This window comes from Salvia miltiorrhiza, chromosome 3, assembly GCF_028751815.1.
Source record: "Salvia miltiorrhiza cultivar Shanhuang (shh) chromosome 3, IMPLAD_Smil_shh, whole genome shotgun sequence".
Classification (NCBI taxonomy): domain Eukaryota; kingdom Viridiplantae; phylum Streptophyta; class Magnoliopsida; order Lamiales; family Lamiaceae; genus Salvia; species Salvia miltiorrhiza.
In genome coordinates this window covers 18,073,801-18,096,023 of record NC_080389.1, presented here as the reverse complement: position 1 = coordinate 18,096,023, position 22,223 = coordinate 18,073,801, and the positions used below count along the sequence as shown (strand labels likewise).

The 22,223-nt window shown below is 37.6% G+C and overlaps 1 protein-coding gene across 1 annotated transcript; it reads right to left on the bottom strand.

Annotated features, from left to right (window-relative positions):
• Positions 1-20,985: 20,985 nt before the first annotated feature.
• Positions 20,986-22,002, bottom strand: LOC131018487 (uncharacterized). The gene is made up of 3 exons (XM_057947203.1): positions 21,886-22,002; positions 21,133-21,792; positions 20,986-21,081 (listed from the first exon to the last, which is right to left on the bottom strand). The coding sequence occupies exons 1-3, from the start codon at positions 22,000-22,002 to the stop codon at positions 20,986-20,988; spliced, it is 873 nt and encodes a 290-aa protein (XP_057803186.1).
• Positions 22,003-22,223: the final 221 nt, after the last annotated feature.

Genomic DNA, 22,223 nt, shown 5'->3' with positions numbered 1-22,223 from the left:
TATGTTTTCGGGAGAGACTTCAGATCTTCTCCCTTGCAATGAATAGAGAGACTTCAACCCCAAATACCTACAGACAAGCAATGGTATTCATGGTACAACTCCATGGTTTATGAGATAGAATCCATGACTGATATAGAGGTAAACCTTTAAACTAAATTACCGGAAGGCTATAAGGCCATAGGTAGCAAGTGGGTATACAAGAGAAAGAGAGGTCCTGATCACTAATTTAATAGTAACAAAAACTGCAACTATAGCAGTGAAATTGTAGCAAAACAACAATCAAGTATCGTATCCACATGGACTGATAATCGAAAATACTCCAAATAATCCTAATAAATTCTCTAGCAGCATCCAAGCAAGCAGAAAGATATGATGGAGAAATAACTAAACCCAACACAAAGCAAATAAAAACATATAAATAAATCAAATAAATAAAAGACTAATCCTATGGATGTAATTTCATTAATCAAATTCACACAATTAAACTATTAATCCTAATTACCATTTTAATCCAATACTGATGAGAGATCACCTAGACACTCTCGCTAGAGCAGTTTATGATTGTAGATTAGTAAATTCTCTATCTTCATTAGATTTCAAGAAAATCTACTAACTCTCAAAATTTCACAAGAATAACTCCCTAGGATCCATCTATTTCTGCTAAGTCTAAAGGTTAAAATCATAGCACACATTCCTGAAACCGCTAAACAGTTATCACCGCTAGGTCTGAAACTGAATAGCTAAACATGCAAATTATTGGCCATATAATCTACAGAAAATAAGCACGAGGAATTATGAATCAGAAACTGAATGGAAAAAAATGTATTAATAAATCAATTACAGTCGAGACGACTCTAAGACGAGTTATCGTTTCAGGCTGCAATATAGATGAAAGTAGTTTGTCTCTACTACTTGTCTATGCTGGTGTATGTAAACACATTGATAGGATCACTGTCAGGGGCGGAGCTAGGGGTGGGGCAGGGGGGTCACTGGGCCCCCCTGGGATTTTTAAAAATAGTAGGGGTATTTTCGTAATTTTATATTAAAAAAATAAAAAATATATAATTTTATCTAAATTATTATTATGTTGAGGTATTTTAAACTGTAATTGGTATGCAATATTTAGAGTTAAGACGTTTTGAAGAAGTGAACACATAATTAATTTATACATATCATGATTGGATTGGATTTTAGAGATTTATTTTTTTAATTTGATATTGAAAGTTACTTTATCTTACAAAGTTTTATGAGATTTTTGCAAATAAAATCACAAACTATTTCAAATTTGTAATTTTAACATGACTTTTGACTATGGCGAATTAAATCACTATTTTTTCAATTTTTTCAATTACGTCCCCTATTTTTTTTAGATCGTCAGAGTGTTGAATTGCAACTTACGTGGATTAGTAAAGACGACGTCGTTTTTATGAGGCCTAAATGACGTCGTTTCGTACAATTTCAATTAATTTTTTTTCCAAATTAGAAGGAGACTGTATTTTGTATTTGCACCATAATTTTCAATATGTAGTAATTTTATTGAAAAATACATCGTAACATGAATATTACATGGAGAAATAATTCACACAAACTTTAAGTTAACAATTCGACAATCGAAAAAATTGGGGGATGAAATTGCAAAAATTATAAAAGATGAGTGATTTACTTTGCCACACTTTCAAAGTTACGTTAAAATTTTTTTGGACCCCCCTGAATCAAAAGTCTGGCTCCGCCCCTGATCACTGTGATATGTATTCCTCTATTTGACCTAAGTGAAGAATCAAGACATCAGTTATATAACATACCTAAATCCTAATAACATTTCATGTGTATATATAAATTTGTGTATCACTTTGATTTACTATGAGTAAGAGTTACATATTAACTTGAGTACTATGTATCTTGTCTGATAGCATTATATATATGAGATTTGGTAATTTGTATTAGGTAATCGTATCTGGTATAGGATTATAACATCCACTTAAGAATTCTCCAAAGGTTTATTCCAATAAACCAGACAAGTTGATTAAGTTCAGATGCAATATTGAGCTTGAAATGTACTACTTTAAGGTTTAATAAGAAATTAATTCTCATAAGTTGTCCTAAGCTTTAGTTAATTCATGGATGTTGGATATCTTAAACACGGAGGGTTCGATAAGTCTAACACAAGCCCCGACTCATCACATGTAATAAAAGGAAAAAGTCAATATTAATTCTCTAATGACATGAATTAATTATGATGTGGTCTAATCATAAGAATTAATTCATATGAGACTCATCTTTATTCTTTGTATTTGATTCTTAAACTAACCCAAAATCTCCTGAGTCTAGTAGGAGAAAAATAGCCCAGCTCATGAGCGCAGGCCCATACTCTGCATGAACAAATATAAATATAGAGCCCTACAAAAAGATCAGATACGCTATTTCAAATTAATATAAGAGAATACAAGTTTGTGTTAGGGTTTACGAGTGGCCGATGCTTCTTAGTGGGACATTTTTCCCTTTCGGGAATGTTCGACGTTTTTCGTCCATCTAACATTGGAGAATGACCAGGACACAATATAGAAGATTAAAGCGAGAGTCACTTTCTCGCAGGAAATCAGTTTGTGCCAATCTGAGTAGAACAATAATAACTTTCTCTATAGAATTTTGATTGAGGTGAAATAGGTAGACATAAAGCTCTTTCGAAAACAAAGAAATCGTATTTTTAGAAAAAATGCGAAAGGAGAACGTTTGGGGTGTCAAAAGTGTTGCTGAAGCTACCTGGTGAGGAACTAGCTAGTGTTGGAACTCCCGTGTGTTGCAAATTAAATAATTAGGAACATGCTAGAATTGTTCGAATATAAAAAGAGTAATTAATATTTTCAATTCCTACGATGACTACATGAAATGCTTGTTATAATCTTTGTACAATCATCAAAATTTGCCTTAAGAAGATACTACTGCAGACAAGTGCCACTTGGTTTGCAACTATTCGCCCTAAAAAGGGGATTTATTTGGTTTGTTATGTGTGAAATGTGAAGGCCCAAATTACAAGAACTGTGATAACAGATAGCAGAGGTTTGAAGAAAACCATTACTATACAGTGGTCCTAGGATGTTACAGAGGTGACATAGATTTGGACAAACAACTATGCTTGCTCTGCATCACCAAACCTTAGCTTTTACCACATTAATTAATACCAAAAATAATATGTGCCTTTAACACCTCATACCATGACATGAGCCAAGAACTAATTAATTTACTTATCTCATATATATAGTTATACCATGTCATGTCCCAAAAAAACACCACCTCATCAACGTCTTTCTCTTAATTGTTCTCGAGTCCATACATCTTTGCTTCTGCACGACGAGATATGGACGAGATCCTCTACACCCTATTGTGTTCTCTTTCCAATATTTTATTTCACTCTTTAGCGTTTGATCAACAAAATTGAATGTTGTCTACGTGTATTGTCCAAGCGGTAAGGGGTTAATGTCTAAAGCCAAAGGTCTTGGATTCGAGTCCCTTTAAATTTCTTTATCTAATATTGTCAATTTTTAACAAAAAAAAAAAAAAATGGATGTCTGAGGCGATGAAAAAATAGTATCTATAAAATAGTAATTTTTTAAAAAATTGATTTTATCTTTCTTGTTTTGTTAACTGTAAAAGTACTTATTAAAATTTTAGTAGCAATAATAGATCACTCTAAATATATAATATACTTAATTCATTCAATCAATCTTGCGACATAATTGATCTTAAATAAGACTTAATTAATTTAAAATTTAAAATCTTATTTCAGCAAAAGAAATTATTATAGGTATATATGGTTAGTTATGTTTTATAAGCGTTATATGCATTAGGGAACAAACCTAACTTTTTTAAAACTTACCAACTAAGCTAAAAATAAACGATAAACTATAAATTAAGAGATAGAACGCTCGTGTTTTTATGAGATTTATTGTAGGGATTTGATGAGATTTACTATAATATTTACAAAGATAACCATTAAAACCATTGTTTAAAGAACAAAAGCATTTATAACGGTAAATTTTGTTGTATAAAAACTCTTCATCTAAAATAGAAAAAATCGTTATCTATAACAACATTACATAACGAATAAAAAAATATTTATAATGGTAAAGAATTGTTATGTATTATGACAAAGATAACAGTTAAAATTGTTGTGTAAAGTACAAAAAACTATTAAATACGATGAAAATATATATATAGGGGTTGATTATAGTGAAAACCGAAATTTAAAATGAGAATTGAGAATACTGCACTAGCGTGTAAAGTTACTGCATTCGAGAAAAATGAAAGCAAAAAAAATCGCACCCTCTAGGATTCGAACTCAGATGATGCATCCATCCATCAAAAATGATGCATCCACTGTTGATATTCATGATCCAAGGATTGAGGATGGTTCTCCGTTCTCATTTTAAATCTCAGTTCTCATTTGAACCTATATATCTCGGTTCTCATTTGAACTTCCCTATATATATATATATATATATAGAGAGAGAGAGAGAGAGAGGCGTTCTAATGAGATCCCTTATATGTGGTGAGATCTTAGTTTGATTTGTGGGTGTTGATTTCATGTATCCTAATATCCTATGACTGATATTTACCTAGAGACCAAAAATTTTATCAGGGTTCGAATCCTGAAGGGGGTGAAAATTTTATCAATATATATTGTCTTATTCAACTCTATATATTGCCTTATTCATTGTACTCATAATTCACGAAAAATAACAATCTCACTAGAGTGGGGTTGCATTCTACAGAAAATAGAGGTGTTGAACACAAAATGGAAATAATGAACATGACAGTTAATGCCGTTGAACGTACAAAATGATTTGTTGAACTTTTGGGGGCTGGGGGATTCGATGGTTGTTCATGTTCAACACAAATCCATGCTGAACGTTGAACGAACGAACGCTGACTGTTAGACTAGATAAGATTAACGACTGAGATTCCGTTTCCTTTCTCTGTCTATATTTGCATTTCTATAGAACTTGGTGGGCTACCGTGAGAGCACATTTTAAATTAAGAAATAAGAGTAATTTTTAATGTATGAATTTTATGTACAACACGTATGAATTCGTTGTATATATAAATGTATGAATTGTGAAAAATAAATTTTTGCTACCTTTGGGATTCGAACTCAGGACCATAAATCCATCCAACAGGATTACGAATCAACCGTAAATCTTGATGATCTAGGGGCTGAAAATAATTCTTATTCTATATCTTAAGAAATGCTCTTATTTTAGCCCTTTCCTATATATATATATATATATATATATATATATATATATATATATATATAGGGAGAGGTTCAAATAAGAACCATTAATAAAATAAGAACAGAGAACCATTTTAAGCCATTCGATCATCAAGATCTACGGTGGATGCATCATCTTGGTGGATGGATGCAGATGTTGGGTTCGAATCCTGAAGGGAGCAAAAAAATTATTTTTTTTTGGATGCATTAAATTTAATAGCGGATGCATTAATTTGTATAGCAGATGCAGTAATTTTATTGGTTCTTATGTTCTCACGATAATTGTGGTTCTCACTATAACCGCACCCTATATATATATATATATATATATATATATATATATATATAGGGGAGAGCTAGAATAAAAACACTCTTAAATGTATAGAATATAAATGATTTTCAGCCCTTAGATCATCAAGATTTATGGTTGATTCGTAACCCTATTGGATGAATTCGTGGTCCTGAGTTCGAATCCCAAAGGTAACAAAAATTTATTTTTCGCAATTCGTAACTCTGTTGGATAAATTCATACGTGTTCTACATAAAATTCGTACATTAAGAAACGATTATATTTTATACAATTAAGAGTGTTTTTGTTCTAGCCCACCCCTATTATATATATATATATATATATAGGTTGATTTTTAGCCCTTAGATCATCAAGATATACGGATGATTCGTAACCCTGTTGGATGAATCCGTGGTCCTGAGTTCGAATCCCAAAGGTAACAAAAATTTATTTTTCGCAATTCGTAACTCTGTTGGATAAACTCATACGTGTTCTACATAAAATTCGTACATTAAGAAACGTTTATATTTTATACATTTAAGAGTGTTTTTATTCTAGCCCACCCCTATATATATGTAGGGGGCTGCTCCAATGAAACCCCCTAATTTTAGTGAGATCTAGGGCACGATCTGGTGCGTTTATTTCATCAATCCTATGGCTGATATTGTGTCTGGAGTGTGATTTTTTTCGCAGAGTTCGAATCCTGGAGGGAGCAGAATATTTTATTTTTTTTATTTATCAGTATATACTGCATTGTTTATCAGTATATATGTCTTATTTATTATCAACTTTTTAAATTTTATTTTTCATCAGTATATACATCTTGTTCGTTAGATATACGTCTTGTTTATTAGTATTATATGTCTTATCGCATCATAGACGACACCACTATATACAATGATTTTTTTTTTTGTATAGATATCGGAGAATCTTCGTTATGTATGAGCGAAATTCTTGTAGTGAATATATGTTACTACTACTTACTATAAATATATATATATGTCTAGAGAAAATCTCAATTTCAATAACTATTACCATGTTGGGAAAGACTACATGCCGGTTGGAGGCTTGGAGCTCGAACGGTGCTTAGATTGGTTTATTTAGGGTATGTTTGCAACAATGATTTCAAGTAGTTAAAAATTGGCTTGAAACACAGGTTCGTTATTTTATACACTTAGGTTCGTTATTTCATATTTAAACCTTTTCTTTAGCTTGAAACACTAGGACTTATAATTTGGCTAATACACCATCCAATATACTATTCCAAGGTGTTCAATTGTTGTAATTACTTTCAAGTTTCAAGTTTGTAAAGTGAGGTAAAAAGCTTTTTACAAATTACATTGTTAAAATATGTTCACCAAAATTTATTACAAGTGAAGAAACACAGCATAGGGTATTTGAATTGCTCAAAAAGCATTTGTAGGCACATGGAAAGAGCTCACCCGATTGGGCCAAAAGTCCAAGAAATCCAAAACATAGCTTTCATCTGGCTGTGTAGAAATTTGGCTCTTCTATTTTAAAGCTGTATTTCAGTTTCACAAAGGTCAAATCAACCAAAACATTTATACAGGTGTAGGATCTCAAACAACAGGATTTTTGTACAGGCTTTTGTGGTAAGACTTCTTTTTAAGATTTTTGATATTTGATGCATTGGTCAAAAATAAATATACAATATTATATATTCTGAATTTCTGATGCTCTCTCTCATCTTCGGTATCGCCCATTTGCCGCATAATCACGAGGCCCTGTCTTTTTCTTCCATATTCTAGTGTCTTCGGCTTGCTTCATTCAAATCCTCTTCTTTATTAGGGTTTCTTCATTTTAAACATTTATTATTCATAAATGAGTAATTCCTTTTTAATTGAATGTTTGGACATATTATAATTGACGATGACCCGTAGTCTATTGGTAAAATGCTTCTTCTTCAATATAGGTTGGGATTCGAATCACCTAAAAGATTAGAGTCTGAATATTTTTTCTTTTTTGGATAATAACAATTTTTTAAAAATAATGCTTTGTAGTATGATTTTTAGGTCCAGCTGTAATATGAGACGATCTTTAATATGAAAAGGAAACAATGGGCTTTTAAAAAAATTATAAATATGACAACAGATAATATTTTTCACTTCCCAAGATTGGTTGAATCAGTCTCCAAGGGGACACCAAACGGTGCGACCTCATGTGTGTAAACAGTAAGGTCCCGGGTTCAAACCCCACTGCTCCCCCTCCCCAACTCCCCCAAGTCAAAAAAAAAAAAAAGATTGGTTGAACCATTTTGTCATAGAACCATCTTGTTAAAAACTTATAAATATGGCACATGACAATTGACAAAAGTATTGATGACCCTGCTCGTCTTTTCGAAGCCAAATTTTTTGCCTCGTGCTATTTTTTTTTTCTTTTAGAAATATCATATTTTTCTTTTGCATATTGTAAAAGTAATGCCATTTATGTAATTCGACATAAAATTCGGATTATAAAACTAATCACTTAACTCTACAATTAATTTCTAAATATACATTATTAATGTACTAATATTGAATTGGACTAATCGTATCATACACCTATGGCCATAAATAAAAGGGATATTGGTAAGAAAATACACCAACTTTGAACCCATTTTGGTTTTTCCCATGAACTTACAAACTTGTCAAATAATACATCAACTCTTTGATTGTAGCAATTTTAACATCCCAATTCTCAAATTATTATAAATCAACCCCTTCACAAACATAGATGCTCAAAATAACCCCACAATGAAAACTTCAAATACCAATGTTAAATATGTTAACAAAATAAAGATCATGGCCCAACATGCTTCCGTAATACTTCAAAATAAATCTAAACATAAATCAACATTATACCTTTCGTCGACTGGTCTTCTTCAGGAGTCAGTTCTCGTTGCGTTTTACGGACTGTCTGCCCACCAGGCTTCGTCCAACCACGCACTCGCAAGAGATGGTTGCAACCTTCCTCCTTCACTAAGTGCCAACTTCTAGTATTTTTGTCGAAAAATGAAAGATAATTTTTACTCAACCGGAATAGTTGGACAAAAACTAAGCGTTTATAGAGGAATTATATAATAATTAATTTATTTTATAAAATCTTCCTCAGGGAGGAGACTAACTTGTTTAGCTACTCATTAGTAGCTAATACTTGTGTACATGAAATTAAAAGTAGAAAAAACTAAAAATAAAACTTGAAAAAAAAATACAAAGATAATTTTAGAGAGAGAAAGTGCTTGTGAAAATGTGTTGTGATTTTCGGATGCCTTCTTCTCTCCAGAGCTTGAGTTTATATAGAGGTTTGATCCCCTCTATTATTGCTTGGTAGTTGGCCTTGGATTCCTTCTTCGTGGCCAGCTATCTTGAATGTGACGTCCACCTTCTTTTGTCGGCCATGATTGCCGACATTTATTAGTGTTATCACATGGTGCTGGACCCTTTATTTTGTAATAAAATTGGTAGGGGCCGGCTGCTTTTTCTTCCACTCACTTTTGTCCTGGAACTTTTGGTGAGGGGTCCTCCTGTCAATACACCCATTTTCGTTTTTTTTGTGGATGCGATCCTTGCTGTGAATCACATGATTCACTTTGCTTTGTCGGCCACCTTACTTTTTTGGTGCCCGAGGGTTTCTTCCTTTTGGAGTCTGACGCTCATCATTTCATCAGACCGGAACCTCCTTCTGTCAGGTTTTGGGAAGAATCCTCTTCCGAATTCCGGCTCCTTCTGCGTTGAACATTGATCGCAGACTTTCTCAATCCAATGGCCCAGATGAGCCATATTACAGAATTTGCGACGAGTTTTCTTGCTCCCCGCTATCTTGTTTTCCCATAACATTTGCCGTTTATTTTCGAAGGATTTTTCGGCAAAAGGGGTCGTAGTTCCTGTCATTGTGTTAACCAGGAACGTTCCCAGATCTGAACGTTGGTAGAACTTGAATCTGGACTTCATTTTATCCATCTCTGTGAGACAGACCCATAGACCCTATGCTCGTCTAGTGGAGATTTGGTCCTCCTTGAATGTTGAGACGATTGCGGCCTGGAAATCGGGAACTTTGATCCGGTTCAGGGCTCCCGTGTCAGGTCTCCGAAGCTTGATGAAGTGGAAAGCTTCATGGATTCCTTTTCCAACTGGCTCTGGAGCTGCACTAAAACAGTATAATTCCAGAACATCCCCCCGTTTGAGGGACTCGTTGTTTTTCCATGCATCAAACACCGTTTTTTGGATCCATTTGGGTAGACCCTTGATCTCGGTGAAGGCTGGAGATGTGGTATAAACTGAGGCTAACGCCCCAAACTCATACCACTCTTTAACGTCGTTCAGGTTGGCTCCTGGAGTCGTCCACACCCGAAGATATTTTCCACCAACATCAATCCGGCAATTTCCCGGATTGATGCCTTTTCTTGTAAGAAGTTTCTCCCACCTGTCTTGATACATCTGCCAAGAAGGAGAAATTTCAATAAAATTAGTGTCAACCTTAACTTGGCCCGTCATTGGCCTAAGATTGACCTCTTCCTCTTTAACCCCAGAGGTGGAGGGTTGACATGTTGATTCAGGGTGTGACCCCTTAACAACATCTTCTCCTTGAGGATCCGACTGTGAAACCATCACCTTAGGACTTGGGCTAGAGGTACTTGAATCCCCTGCTACAGGTAATCCGCCCTGTACGGAAAGCATTGCTTTAATCCAATTATCTCGGATAACGCGCAAGAGCGGCTTGTTGATTACTTCTTGAAGATTGAACATCTTCATGAAGCATGCATCGATTTGGTTAGATACTTGAGCTTCGTCAGCCGCTTGTATCTTCCCTGCTTGTTTGGTGTGTAGAACACACTTTTGCCATTCCTGTTGTAGCAACTCTAAACTTTCAAAGAGCTGCGCCTGTTTTGCTTCGATGGCCTCCACCTCAGGGAGCTCCATCCCTTGTTAGGAAATCTGCAAGAACATTTTGATCAGATTTCAAGATGACAATATCATAATCATAATATTGGCATTCTGCTTGCCATCTAAGCAATCTAGCCTTTTCAGGTTTAGATTCTATCTTTTTTGTTAAGAAAGCTTTAACATTAGTGTTATCTACTTTCAAAACGAATTTATTAGCAAGTAAGAAAAGCGGCCATTTTTTAAACGCCTTTCGCACTGCAAAGAATTCATTTTCGTTGATGTGCCATCGCACAGCTTCGTTATCGGAGAAAAGACCGCTACAATATCTGCAAGGTTCTTCTCCATAAGGGGTGATCTTTGTGAGCACCGCTGCCCACCAGAAATCACTTGCATCTGTATAGAGGACCAGGTCATCCTCATCTTGTGGTATTGAAAGTTTTGGGAGATTTTTGCAAATCTCTTTTAACTTCTTCATACCCTACCGATGCTCCTCTTTCCATATGAATGGAACATCTTTTTTTTTAGTAACGGACTGAAGACTTTCCGGTATTCTGCAAGATTTTTGATAAACATTCCTGCAAAGTTAACAACTCCGAGAAAACTTTGGAGCTGCTTCTTTTCTTTGAGATTCTCCGGGAAATTCTGGACCTTTTCCACAATATGATCTTGTAGAATGATTCCAGATTCATCGATCTCAATTCCCAAAAACTCCATCTTCTGGGTGGCTATGACTGCCTTCTTTTCAGACAGCACTAGTCCTTCCTGTTGGCAAACATCCGCAAAGATCTCTAGATGCCTGACATGTTCATGAATGTTTTTTGATGCAATGAGAATATCATCAATATAAACAAACATAAACGAAGAATAATCCTTGAAGAGATTATCCATCTTTCTTTGGAATATCTGAGGCGCGTTGGCTAGCCCCATTGGCATGACATTCCAGACATAATGTCCTTGTGGAGTTGAGAAGGCTGTAAACTTCTTACTCCCTTCTTCCATGCGAATTTGATAGAAACCTGATTTGCAATCGAACTTTGAGAATACCCTTGCACTTCTGATGCAGTTGATGAGGTGTTCTCTACTTGGGATGAAATATCCGTCAAACTCAAGAATGTCATTAATCCCTTTATAATTAATGACTAATCTTGGCTTTCCTCGCTTGATCTCCCCATGATTTCTCACTAGAAATCCAGGACTGCTGTAGGGTGATCTTCCTTCTTCGATCAATTTCAAATCAAGGTGTTCCTTGATTATACTCATCATATCGTGTTGATCTTGAGGGTTCATCAGGATAGGTGTGAACCTTACGAATTCATGCTCCTTTCCAGTTTTAACTTTTAAGGTAGCTTTGAGCTGGTTCTTGTCCCACCATGCCAAAGGATTTTCATGGTAACACTTCTGAATTTTCCTTTTGACGTCGGCAATGGACACCTGTTCTTCTTCCTTGATATATTTGTGAGATATCAGGGATACTTTGAGGATTTGAGTTTCTTCCTCGGAGAGATCTGGGAATCCCTCAGTTCTGCATTTGAGCAAAACTTCTCCGAATCTCCTTTGATCCTTCATTTGGGGTCTCCGGAGTCTGCCATCATCACCACGCTTGCTGCGGAATTTGATTGGCATTGAGCGATGAAAAGCTCCATTGAGCCTTTGCACAATGATCTTGTGATCACAATTGGTTGTGAACACTAGCCTCCTGGCTTCTTTGTCTTGTATGTACCGCTTGAAGCTTTGCAGAAAATTATTTCCGAATAATATATCTGCTCCGGTATCATGGAAATAAATTGGTGGAGTCTTGACCTTGTACCAATGTGTCTGTCCTGCTCCGCCGATCAATATTTCCGTTTGTTTTACTCCCTTTGATAGAAGCAAGATCTTTTTGGAGAAATCCCTTCCTGCAATTCGAGGTAGATCTTCTTCCACTTCTATTGGAAAGACTCCTCGTTTTGCTGTACAGATTCCTGCTCCCGAATCCACGTAAGCAGCAAAATATTCTGCTTTGAATTTCTCATACAACATCCCTACAGAGATATATATCGAGAATGGACTTGTCATTGGATCATCAATCTTTGGCGTCCAATTGTGATCTCCATTCCTCCTGATTTCCATGACCATGGTTTATATTTGTCAAGGAAATCTCGTCCTAAGATCAGGATGTCCGCTTCTTGTCCGGCTTGGCCTTCGGTCTGGATTTCAAAACCTCCAACCTCTAGAGTTCCGATGTATCGGTTATCTCCGGGATTCGCCAAATAATACAACGAACTACAAGGGAACTTATTTTCCCTATTAGTTGTATCAAATCTCGTGGAAACCTTTCTCCATCCTTCGGGACATTTGAGTTTGACCCTTATGTCCAGAACTGGTGTTTCCTGAATCGCCCTTCTTTCATACGAATGAGAGAAGCTTCTTGTTATTGTTCGCTAATATTTTCACCACGCCGCAAGTATACGGTGTAGTTGCAACATAGGGAAGCAAGGTCGTATCCCACAAGGATTGGTGAATTCAAACTTCTAAATATTATTAATAAGTTGTTTTCAATCTATTTAGACAAACCAAAGATGAAGAGATATTGAGAACTAAAACAAAGCTAAATAAAGCAAGTAAATAAAATAACAACAAGATAAACTTAGTTAATAAATTGGGGAATGACTCGAATGAAAGTTATCCTAGGGACTAGATTTCGATGGATCGTAATGAACTTCAATCTAAATCAGTATAAATCTTGATATGGCCTACTTATCTAGGGCGATCTCCCCACTAGTTTTAGCCCCCTCCCGGACGACTAAAACAGTAGATTACGGGTCATAATTGCCGTCCCCAGTCAATTTCTAACCTATAACTCCCAAGAGCACAAAAGATCAACAAGCCCTCACCCACCTCTCAACCTCCCGGTTTATTGAGATGATATGTATCAAACTCCTAATCTATTGTAATTATCCTCTCCCGATTCAAATCACAAATTAGAAATGCACAAAAGGTGGCCAACCAATCATACAAGAGATAAATCTAGGACTTGAAAAGATAACAATAAGCACAATCAAGATATATATTGAACAAAGAAATCAATCCATTACAAATCCATCTAATCTAATCCCTAAGATAAGAGATTTTAGCCAAGCATATTCATAATAAAAGTAAATCTCAAGTCATAAGAAAACATAAATAAAGATATAGAGAGATAGAGATTCATAGACAAATCCTATAATCTTGATCTTCAATCATGTAGTCTTGATGAGCTCCTTTCCAAGTCTTCCCCTTCTTTATTTGATTTTGGTGTTGTTTTTGTGTGTGGAAGAGAGAAAAAATGGTAGAGAATGGAGGCTAGGGTTTGGGATTGGAGAGTTGGGGAAGATGAAGTGGGTGTGTGTGAGGTTGGGGAAGATGAATAATGTGAGGAAAAGGGGAAAAATGGGGGTTAAGGGCTGAAAAACGCGACTGGGGCCCACTTGGGGATGCTCCGCTCTTTTCCCGCGGTCACGGCCCGCGTCCGCGGCCTTCAAACGTGGGGGATGCTCAGGGGACCCGCGGTCCCACCCTGCGGCCGCGGGTGGTGACCGCGGGTGACTCCTGGAGTCGGGAACAGCTGACCCGCGGTCCCACCCCGCGGGCGCGGGTGGTGACCGCGGGGTACTGGGCGTTTTGCACAGTCCGCTCGTTTTGCTCCGTTCTCCCTCGTCCGGACTCGGATTTGGTCGCCGTTTGCGCTCACGGATTCCTCTCGAGACGTACTTCAATCTCATATCTTCAAAATCCTCCAATTAATCCTTGATTTTTCCTGAAATTACTCCAAAACTACACCAAGACATCAAATCTTCATAAAACTCAACATTATGGTACAAACACGCATTGGCAAACAAAACATGAAGGAAAATGACAACAAATCATGTGGAATTGAGGTACGAAAACCATGTTTGTCAGTTATAGGCCCTGAAGTTAGCCTATTTCCCTGGAATGATAGCCTTGGTGCTCCCAATCTGAGACTCTGGGTATGGCTAAGCACCTGCTTGTCTCCAATGTCGATGTCGATTTCTCCGATCTGAGGAATCTCCACTCGGTTTGGATTGACTGCCTTGGCTACCTCCTTGAATATTTCGGGAATTTCAATAAATTCTTTTCCTAGAAATAATTCCGTGTGATGGGAATTTGATAGGGCATACGAGACTTGATAAGTAAGTGAGTATGACCTATTTCCCCCCGTCATAAGTTCCTTCTTCTTGTAGTCCTGATAGAGAGTCAGGGCTCGGCTGAAGGATGAATCCTGCAGATTATAAGCGATTTGTGGGTAGAACTCGGTTATAATCTTCTTGGCATAGAAATTCCCCGAAAAAGCTCCAAGAACTAATTCTCTGGCATCTCTGATTCTTTTGTCGCAAAGTGCGACGTCAATTGGTTGGTCTGTCCCTGGGAAGAGGGAAGATTTGATTACCAATTGAATTGCTCCAATATGAATCCATTTCATCGTACTTGCGACTTCTGGCTTCATTTTCTTAAGATCCTGCCTTATATCTTCGGCTGGAACCAGCTGGATTTCCACCTGATTACTTGTAATCTCAATTGGAAGCGCCATTTCTTGGCTTGTAACGCCAAAATAGACATGATGCTTCCTTTTGGATGGAATCAAGCTATGTAAAACTCGATTCAATCTTCCATTGGAAAACCCTTGGTATGTTTGTACCTCTTCGGTTTTCTTCTTGAGTTTTTTCACGAGTTTTTTCACCACCTCCTCTTGTGGAATCAGAAAATGACTAGAAAAACCACTCTGATCCTCTTTCTGGGTGTGGTAGGCCTCGTATTCTTCTTTAGTCTGACTCGTCTCCGGTTGATCCATCAGTCATCTCCGAATCTTCAGAACTAAAGACTTCTTCCTGTTCGTATATACTCTCATCAGATGATATATCTTCGAACTGATACACGGGTATCAATTCCTGGTGGTAGATGGCGTCTGCGATATCCGGTGTGGATTCGAATCTTCTTATCATCCTTTTCTCGTTGTCTGGGTAATTGGTGGAAATATGCCCCTTTGCTCCGCACGTCCAGCAGTTGCAATCCTTAAAACTTTCATTTGTTTTGGCTTGAGTACGCCTGAAAGTTTTTCTCGCCGGGATTCTCTTTTGTTTTGAGAATCGGTTTCTTGATGGTCCGCTCCGTTGGCCTGATTTGTAGGAGCGCGCCTTCTGTCTGGTCCACATAGTTCTTGGCTTCCAAGAACTTTTTCTAGACTTTCTTTCATAGGGTTGGTACCTATGTTTCTTTCGGCTCCTCCTTTGATATAGCAACTCAGCACCAATCTCTGTTGGAAGATCAATGTTGTCGCACATCAATGGAGATTTCTTATTGAGTCTTCTTAATCTCTTAAGATTCCTCTGGTCCGCCGCCTTCTGGCACCATTCGGACAGCTTCTTGTGAACATATGACATCCTTCTTGATGCACTATCAAGTGGATATTCTCCAGGTGAAACATACTCATTGATGAGCATCTCCCTCCATGGACTTGGAAACTTTGTGAAAAAGAGGTCCTTGGCAGTCCGATCATCAACCACCCCCATATGGACATATAGGGTGTATAGGCGCAGAAATTTATCGAGAGCTTTTGGCTCTAGCACCACCAATCTTAGATTGTAAAGTGCCTGATGATATTTCTTTTGCTTCTCTTCTGCGGACCCCTCGAAGAAACCCATTCCAAGAAAATGGATTTTAATTTGCTTGGTAGCCAACTCAAGAATTTCAGCAGCTGATGTGTGGCTGAACAAATCATTCTTTCCTTCGGTGTCGGCTCTATCCCAGAATTGTTTTGCCATGCCCGCAAAACTTGCCTCGAAGATTTTGACAAATTCTTCTTTGTCATATTCTATCGTGGCAATCACAATCTTCATTGCTGAAGCCCATTCATCGATGAGTCCTTCCCAATCTTTGAAACTGGCTCCATCGAGGTTGAGAATCAATCCGTATGGATGGATTGGTTCTAGTGTGGCCTTTCCTACAGGAGTATCCCGCATATGTGGCCGGCGTCGTCTGGTTCGTTGGTAATGGCTTGAATCATCTGAAGCCCCACCCCTTTTTGATGAATCTCCTTCTTGGTGCTCAGTTTTGGGCACCTCTCCTCCTTGGTTCATCTTTAGATCAACCATGTTGAGGTTAGCAAAAGATTCTGCTAACTCCTGTAGATCTTCTAATCCGATTCGATCAAGGCTATTCATTTGCCTTTCATGATTCGAATTATGTCTTCTGGTGTCAGCTCCTTGGGTGCTGCATCGAGTGGTAATGGATACGTCGGGTCTTTGGACCATTTTTTCTGAATTTTTCCGGAACATGGTTTTCGCCGTTCGATGTCCTCCACTCTTTTCTGGATATCACGCAAGAGGGTTAGTATTTCCTCTTGTTTGAGTGATATTTTGCTCATCTCCATTGGTAGCTCATACAGCTTGTTGCCGTAATATTCCATCGTTTTTTGAATCTCCCGCAAGTTGACATTGTCGGAAGAATCTGGCTCGATCTTGTGGTAGCTTGGATAAGCTACTCCTGCCTTGTTTTTTGGTTCCATCAATCGTGCGACTGATGGGCCTCGTCTCTGGTTCGTTCAATCGCCGTTCTGGTTGCGGCGAGTCCCATGAGGTTCTCATGGTAGAATTGTATACTCGTGATAATATCATGAATAATCTCGACATCTTCTCCTCGTCGTAAGTTGGTTACGAGGGCTCGATTGTTCCAATTGAGACCGTCTAGTAGACGGGTGGTTTCGCTCTCCAAATGTTGGAGAGAATTCCTGTAGGGTACACATCTCGGACACTCGTCCGGATCCATAAATTTTAATGAAGTCTCCTCCCACATATGTTAATAATAAAATAAATAAAAATAATATAATTCCTCTATAAAAACCCGCTCTGATACCATTTTGGGCGTGAGCGTGGGTGAACAAATTATAACAATATTTTGACTATGGTATTATCAAATTCAAGAATAAGTGGGGTAATTTCATAATAAAACATTTGAAGGGGGTAAATTTTAAATATTCAAAACTTGGAAAGTGTCAATTTCCAACAAATCTTAAAGTTGGTGTATTTTTTGACAACTTTAAAAGTTCATGGGAAAAACCAAAAAATGCTCAAAGTTCATGTATTTTGAGGCCAATATCCCTAAATAAAATATGCACCACTAAAACGGGTTGCAAAGATTCAAGCTCTAAGAGCACTTCTAGTGATCTGGAGCACCCCCTCTGCCCCGACTCGACATGGGAACGATAGGGCGTGCCGGCTTCGATGAAAAGGGTGTGGCATGTATTTTTACCCGCGCCCCCTCAAAAAAAGTAATAAAAAAATTCAAAAATTGAATTCTGACTGTTTAACTCATTATTTTGTAATTTTTTAAAACAATTTGACCGTTTGACTCGAACGACTATTTTGTTTATTTTAATTTTATTTTTTTTATTCTTTTCATCCTCTATAAATACCACTTTTCTTAATTCATTTTTTACATCCAACAGAATAATTCATTGTTGTAGTCTAGATTTAAATTAATGTAATTCCAAATTTTAATTATTTATTGCAATTTTTATTTTAATTAATGTAACGTTTAAATTTAATATTACTGAAATGTTGAATTTTAAAATTGAAGAGTAAAAATGAGATAAAATTAAAATGAAGATTATAGACCCCTTTATATAGTGAATCAATTCACTGGAGAGAGATGACTCTAAGGTGGAGACCACCATATGGAGCCCCTCTATAAAGTCCCAATTGGAGATGCTCTAAGGCCAAGATCCACTCACTACTGTTCGCTAATTTCTTTACACGCCGCAAGTGCACGTGTGCAATTGTGTACAGTGACAAACAAGGTCGAATCCACATAGACTGATTAAAATAAATGCCTATCCTAGACTATAATCTTTTATCTGGAAAATCGAAATTGAGAGTTTTGTTTTTAAAACATAAATAATGAATAACAGAAAATAAATAAATCAAGCTGCGAAACAGAGAAACAGATATAATAAGAATTTCCCAAGGCAAAGGTTTCAACAGATTCTCATTACTAACAAGTTTAATTCAATCATCAAGATGATTCCTAAGGTAATCTCAAAACTAGTCTATACCCACTCTCATAGCATACAAACCGTTAATTACATGCAAGGCTACCGTCTCCGGATCACACTTCTAACGCAACTCCTAAAAGTTTCTAGGATTAATGCCCTCACAAATATCGATTCCCTTTAGAATTAAAATAAATGTGTTCTATGTTCTTAGTTCAGGTAATAATTATCATCTCTCGATATCAAACTAAAACCTATTATTATGCTAAATTGGTGGCCAATCAATAAAGCAAACAATATAAACAAGAACATAAAAAGGAATAACAATCTCGATTGATTGAATCAAACAGTTAGAAATTCAAATCATGTTTACTCCCTAAACCCTGGGAAAAATGGATTCTAGCCACACATAGACATATGAACTAGAATCAAAGTCTCAATAAAACTGTAAAATATTCAACAACAAAACTGTAGTAAAATCGAGAATCTTCAGTTCTTGCTCTAGCTCCGTTATCTGTCTCTCACAGTTCTCCGGAAAAGTAAAATATGATGAAAGGTCATAGAAGGTCCCGAGAATAAGTTCTTGGGGAGTATTTATATGCCCTAGGTCAAGTAGGACTTAAAATACCCCAAAATCGCGTATACTGATAAAATTCGAAAGTTTGGGCGGAAACTCGGCGTCTCTCGCGGCCGGCACATGCGGCTGCGTCTCCTGCCCGCGTGAGGTTTCAGAAATCTCTGTTTCAGTCGCGCGGCCTGGCCATGCGGCCGCATGCTTGGACCGCGCGACCTCCGACGCGTGCGCTCCGTCCCGTGAACTTCTCGACGCTCGTTCTTTCTCGTCCGATGTCCGATTTGACCTCCGTTTGCACCTACGGACTCGTCTCTTCATGTACTTCTCTATACTATCCTCAAAATCATCCCAATTTGAGTCCAAAACTTGTAAAAACAACACGAGCACGGACGAGTAGTTTATTCCACAAAAATATGCAATTTAAACCATAGACAACTCAACATTCAATAAGAAATGCCCAAAATACTAAAGAATAACGCGACATAGGAGTGAAAAATGCATGTAAATCAAACCCCCCAAATTTAAACCATTGTTCGTCCTCGGATAAAACGAAGATGAACCAAGAATGAATCAACAAAAGCGCAGAGAGTGGCGGATAACATTGTGTTTCAAATTTGTCAACAAAAATACCAACATGCATTTGTATCTCCAATCGTCGAGATATCACACTCATGACAAACTTCAAATTGTGGTCTCAATGACTTGCAATCCTCACCAAAAAGATAAAGAATTTAAGATTTCTCAACTCTCAAGTGCGTCAATCAACATGGATGTGTATACGCTCAGTTCAAGCAAAACAAGTACTCAACCATAAGCTTGTCAATCGTCTCACCTCTCCACCACTTAATGTGTGCTCCTATAACCAAGATCAAAAAGATCTTTATTGAGGGTTGTAATGTAGGCTCTTTGGTAGGGTAGGATATATTTGGCTAATTGACTAAAAGATACGGATCAAAGTACACAATCACCAACCTTATAACATTCTTACTCAATACCATCATCCACCTCTCACAAAACCAGATTTTTCAATATAGAATCCATCACAACTCAACAATTATTTCTCATGACATTATGACTTTCTTAAAGCATCCTTTGCACCCATTTTTCCAATTCTTTTCTGTTTTTTTTTTCACAATCACAAATTTCTTTTTTTTTTCAACAACTTGTAGGGTACTAGGATTTTTTCAATCAAGATCAAAGTTCATAATCCATAATCACACATCTCCACAAACCAACTATCTCATAACAACAATTTTCAAGCTCCCACCCAAAACTAAATCAAAGAATATGGATAATAAGGCTCAAAGGGGGCGAACAAGGATCATATATCGTAATAGGACAAAAATGGGATATATAGGCTAGCAAAGATGGCCTTGTATCATCTCAAAGTTATTAAGCACACTATGTGACCTCGAGGGAGAAACCAAGACAAGTTCTAGTGAGACACATGCATGCTCGAACAATCACTCAAGAATAAAAAATAAGACTGTAAAAATGGTGACAATCAAGGCTCAAATCCTCACAGCTTATTTCATTGATTGCAAACACACAGAGACCACGCTTATCATTCATCACTCATGCTCAATCTCAACAATATCAACACAAACACATGCAATTCCACAAGTTTTAAACAAAAATCATCATGAGTCAGATATCCAACCAATCCCTAACACAATTCAAATCTTCATCAAGGTATCATCACAGAGAAAACCACCAAAACAAGACTAGGAAAACTCAATGACAAAACAAAAACAACCAAAACAAAAAGTGCACCCACAAAGACACATACCCCAAACTTATTCACCACCAAGGAGAATAAGTTTGAAAAGGAAATGTGGGGCACGAAAATAAACAAACTAAACAAAAAGAAACGAACTAACCAAAATTGGGTTGCCTCCCAATAAGCGCTATTTTTAACGTCGTTAGCTCGACATAACAGTAGACTCCTCAAGGAAGCTGGTACAAGCAAATCTGCACCCAGTTACACTCTGCTCCAATCTTGCCAGTCATTCTTCCTCCCTGCGAATTCTGATCACCTGGATCCTGCCAAGAAAACTGATCTTCATTAAAAGTATTATGAATATCAACTCTTACCTTTCCCAAATCTTTAGCTTTCTTGGACACTTCGTCCTTGCGGATGTGGCATGGTTTATAGGCAAAGAATGTTTGGCTTTCATCATGAACTCGCAGCGTGAGCTCTCCTTTCTCCACATCAATCAAAGCTCTTCCTGTTGCAAGGAACGGACGCCCCAAAATCAGCGAAATTTTGTTGTCGTCCTCAATGTCTAATACCACAAAATCGGCAGGGAAAATAAAATCCTCCACCTTCACGAGCACGTTCTCCACAATTCCGCGAGGATAAGTGATCGACCTGCCTGCCATCTGCAACCTCATATATGTAGGCTTCAACTCCCCAATTGCCAACTGCTGAAAAATTGATAACGGCATGAGATTGATGCTTGCCCCCAAGTCGCAAAGTGACCTCCCAAAATGCTGGCCTCCAATAATGCAGAAAAGTGTGAAACTGCCCGGATCTTTGACCTTCGCCGACAGCTTCCTCTGCAGAATCGCGCTACATTCTTCATTGAGCCTCACGGTCTCAAACTTCCCCAACTTCTTCTTTTGCGAGACTATGTCCTTGAGGAATTTGGCATATTGCAGCATCTCTAGTAACATCTCCACCAACGAAATGTTGATGTTCACCTTCTTAAAGATCTCTAAAAACTTAGAGAGCCGCTCTTTCATCCTCTCTTTCTGATGGCGTTGAGGGAATGGTATAGTCACAGTTGCTGGCGAAGTAGCTTTCTGCTTTTCATCCTTCTTTTTGCCTGAAACCTCAACAGTGACCTCCTCAGCTTTTTCCTCAATCGGCGGTGCACTCTCATACTCTGCCGTCTTGGCCCCTTCTTGTGTAGTCCCACTCGGAAAATCGACGATCTTATAGTGACGCTGGGGAAACGGCATCCACCCGGGAGGATGCTGATGAGGTGGAAGTCGTCGGCTTCCCTCAGTGGCTTTGTTTTATTTCATCCCCCAACTCACGAAATCCATGGTTGCCTTCAGAGGTGGCTGCACTCTTCAATCCAATGGCCATGCACTGCTCATTTGGGTTCACCTTGCCGTTGTTTATGAAATTGCCCGACTGTTGGAGTTTGTTGACGGCGGTTGCTAGTTGACCCATTTGG

What these genes read in the sequence shown, in the direction of transcription:
- LOC131018487 (XM_057947203.1), bottom strand. Translation starts at nt 22,002, where the DNA reads ATGCCGTTTCCCCAGCGTCACTATAAGATCGTCGATTTTCCGAGTGGG. An exon ending in TTGAGGAAAAAGCTGAGGAG is followed by an intron (nt 21,793 to 21,885) that starts GTCACTGTTGAG and finishes CAACGCCATCAG; the next exon opens with AAAGAGAGGATGAAAGAGCG. An exon ending in AAGCTAAAGATTTGGGAAAG is followed by an intron (nt 21,082 to 21,132) that starts GTAAGAGTTGAT and finishes TTTTCTTGGCAG; the next exon opens with GATCCAGGTGATCAGAATTC.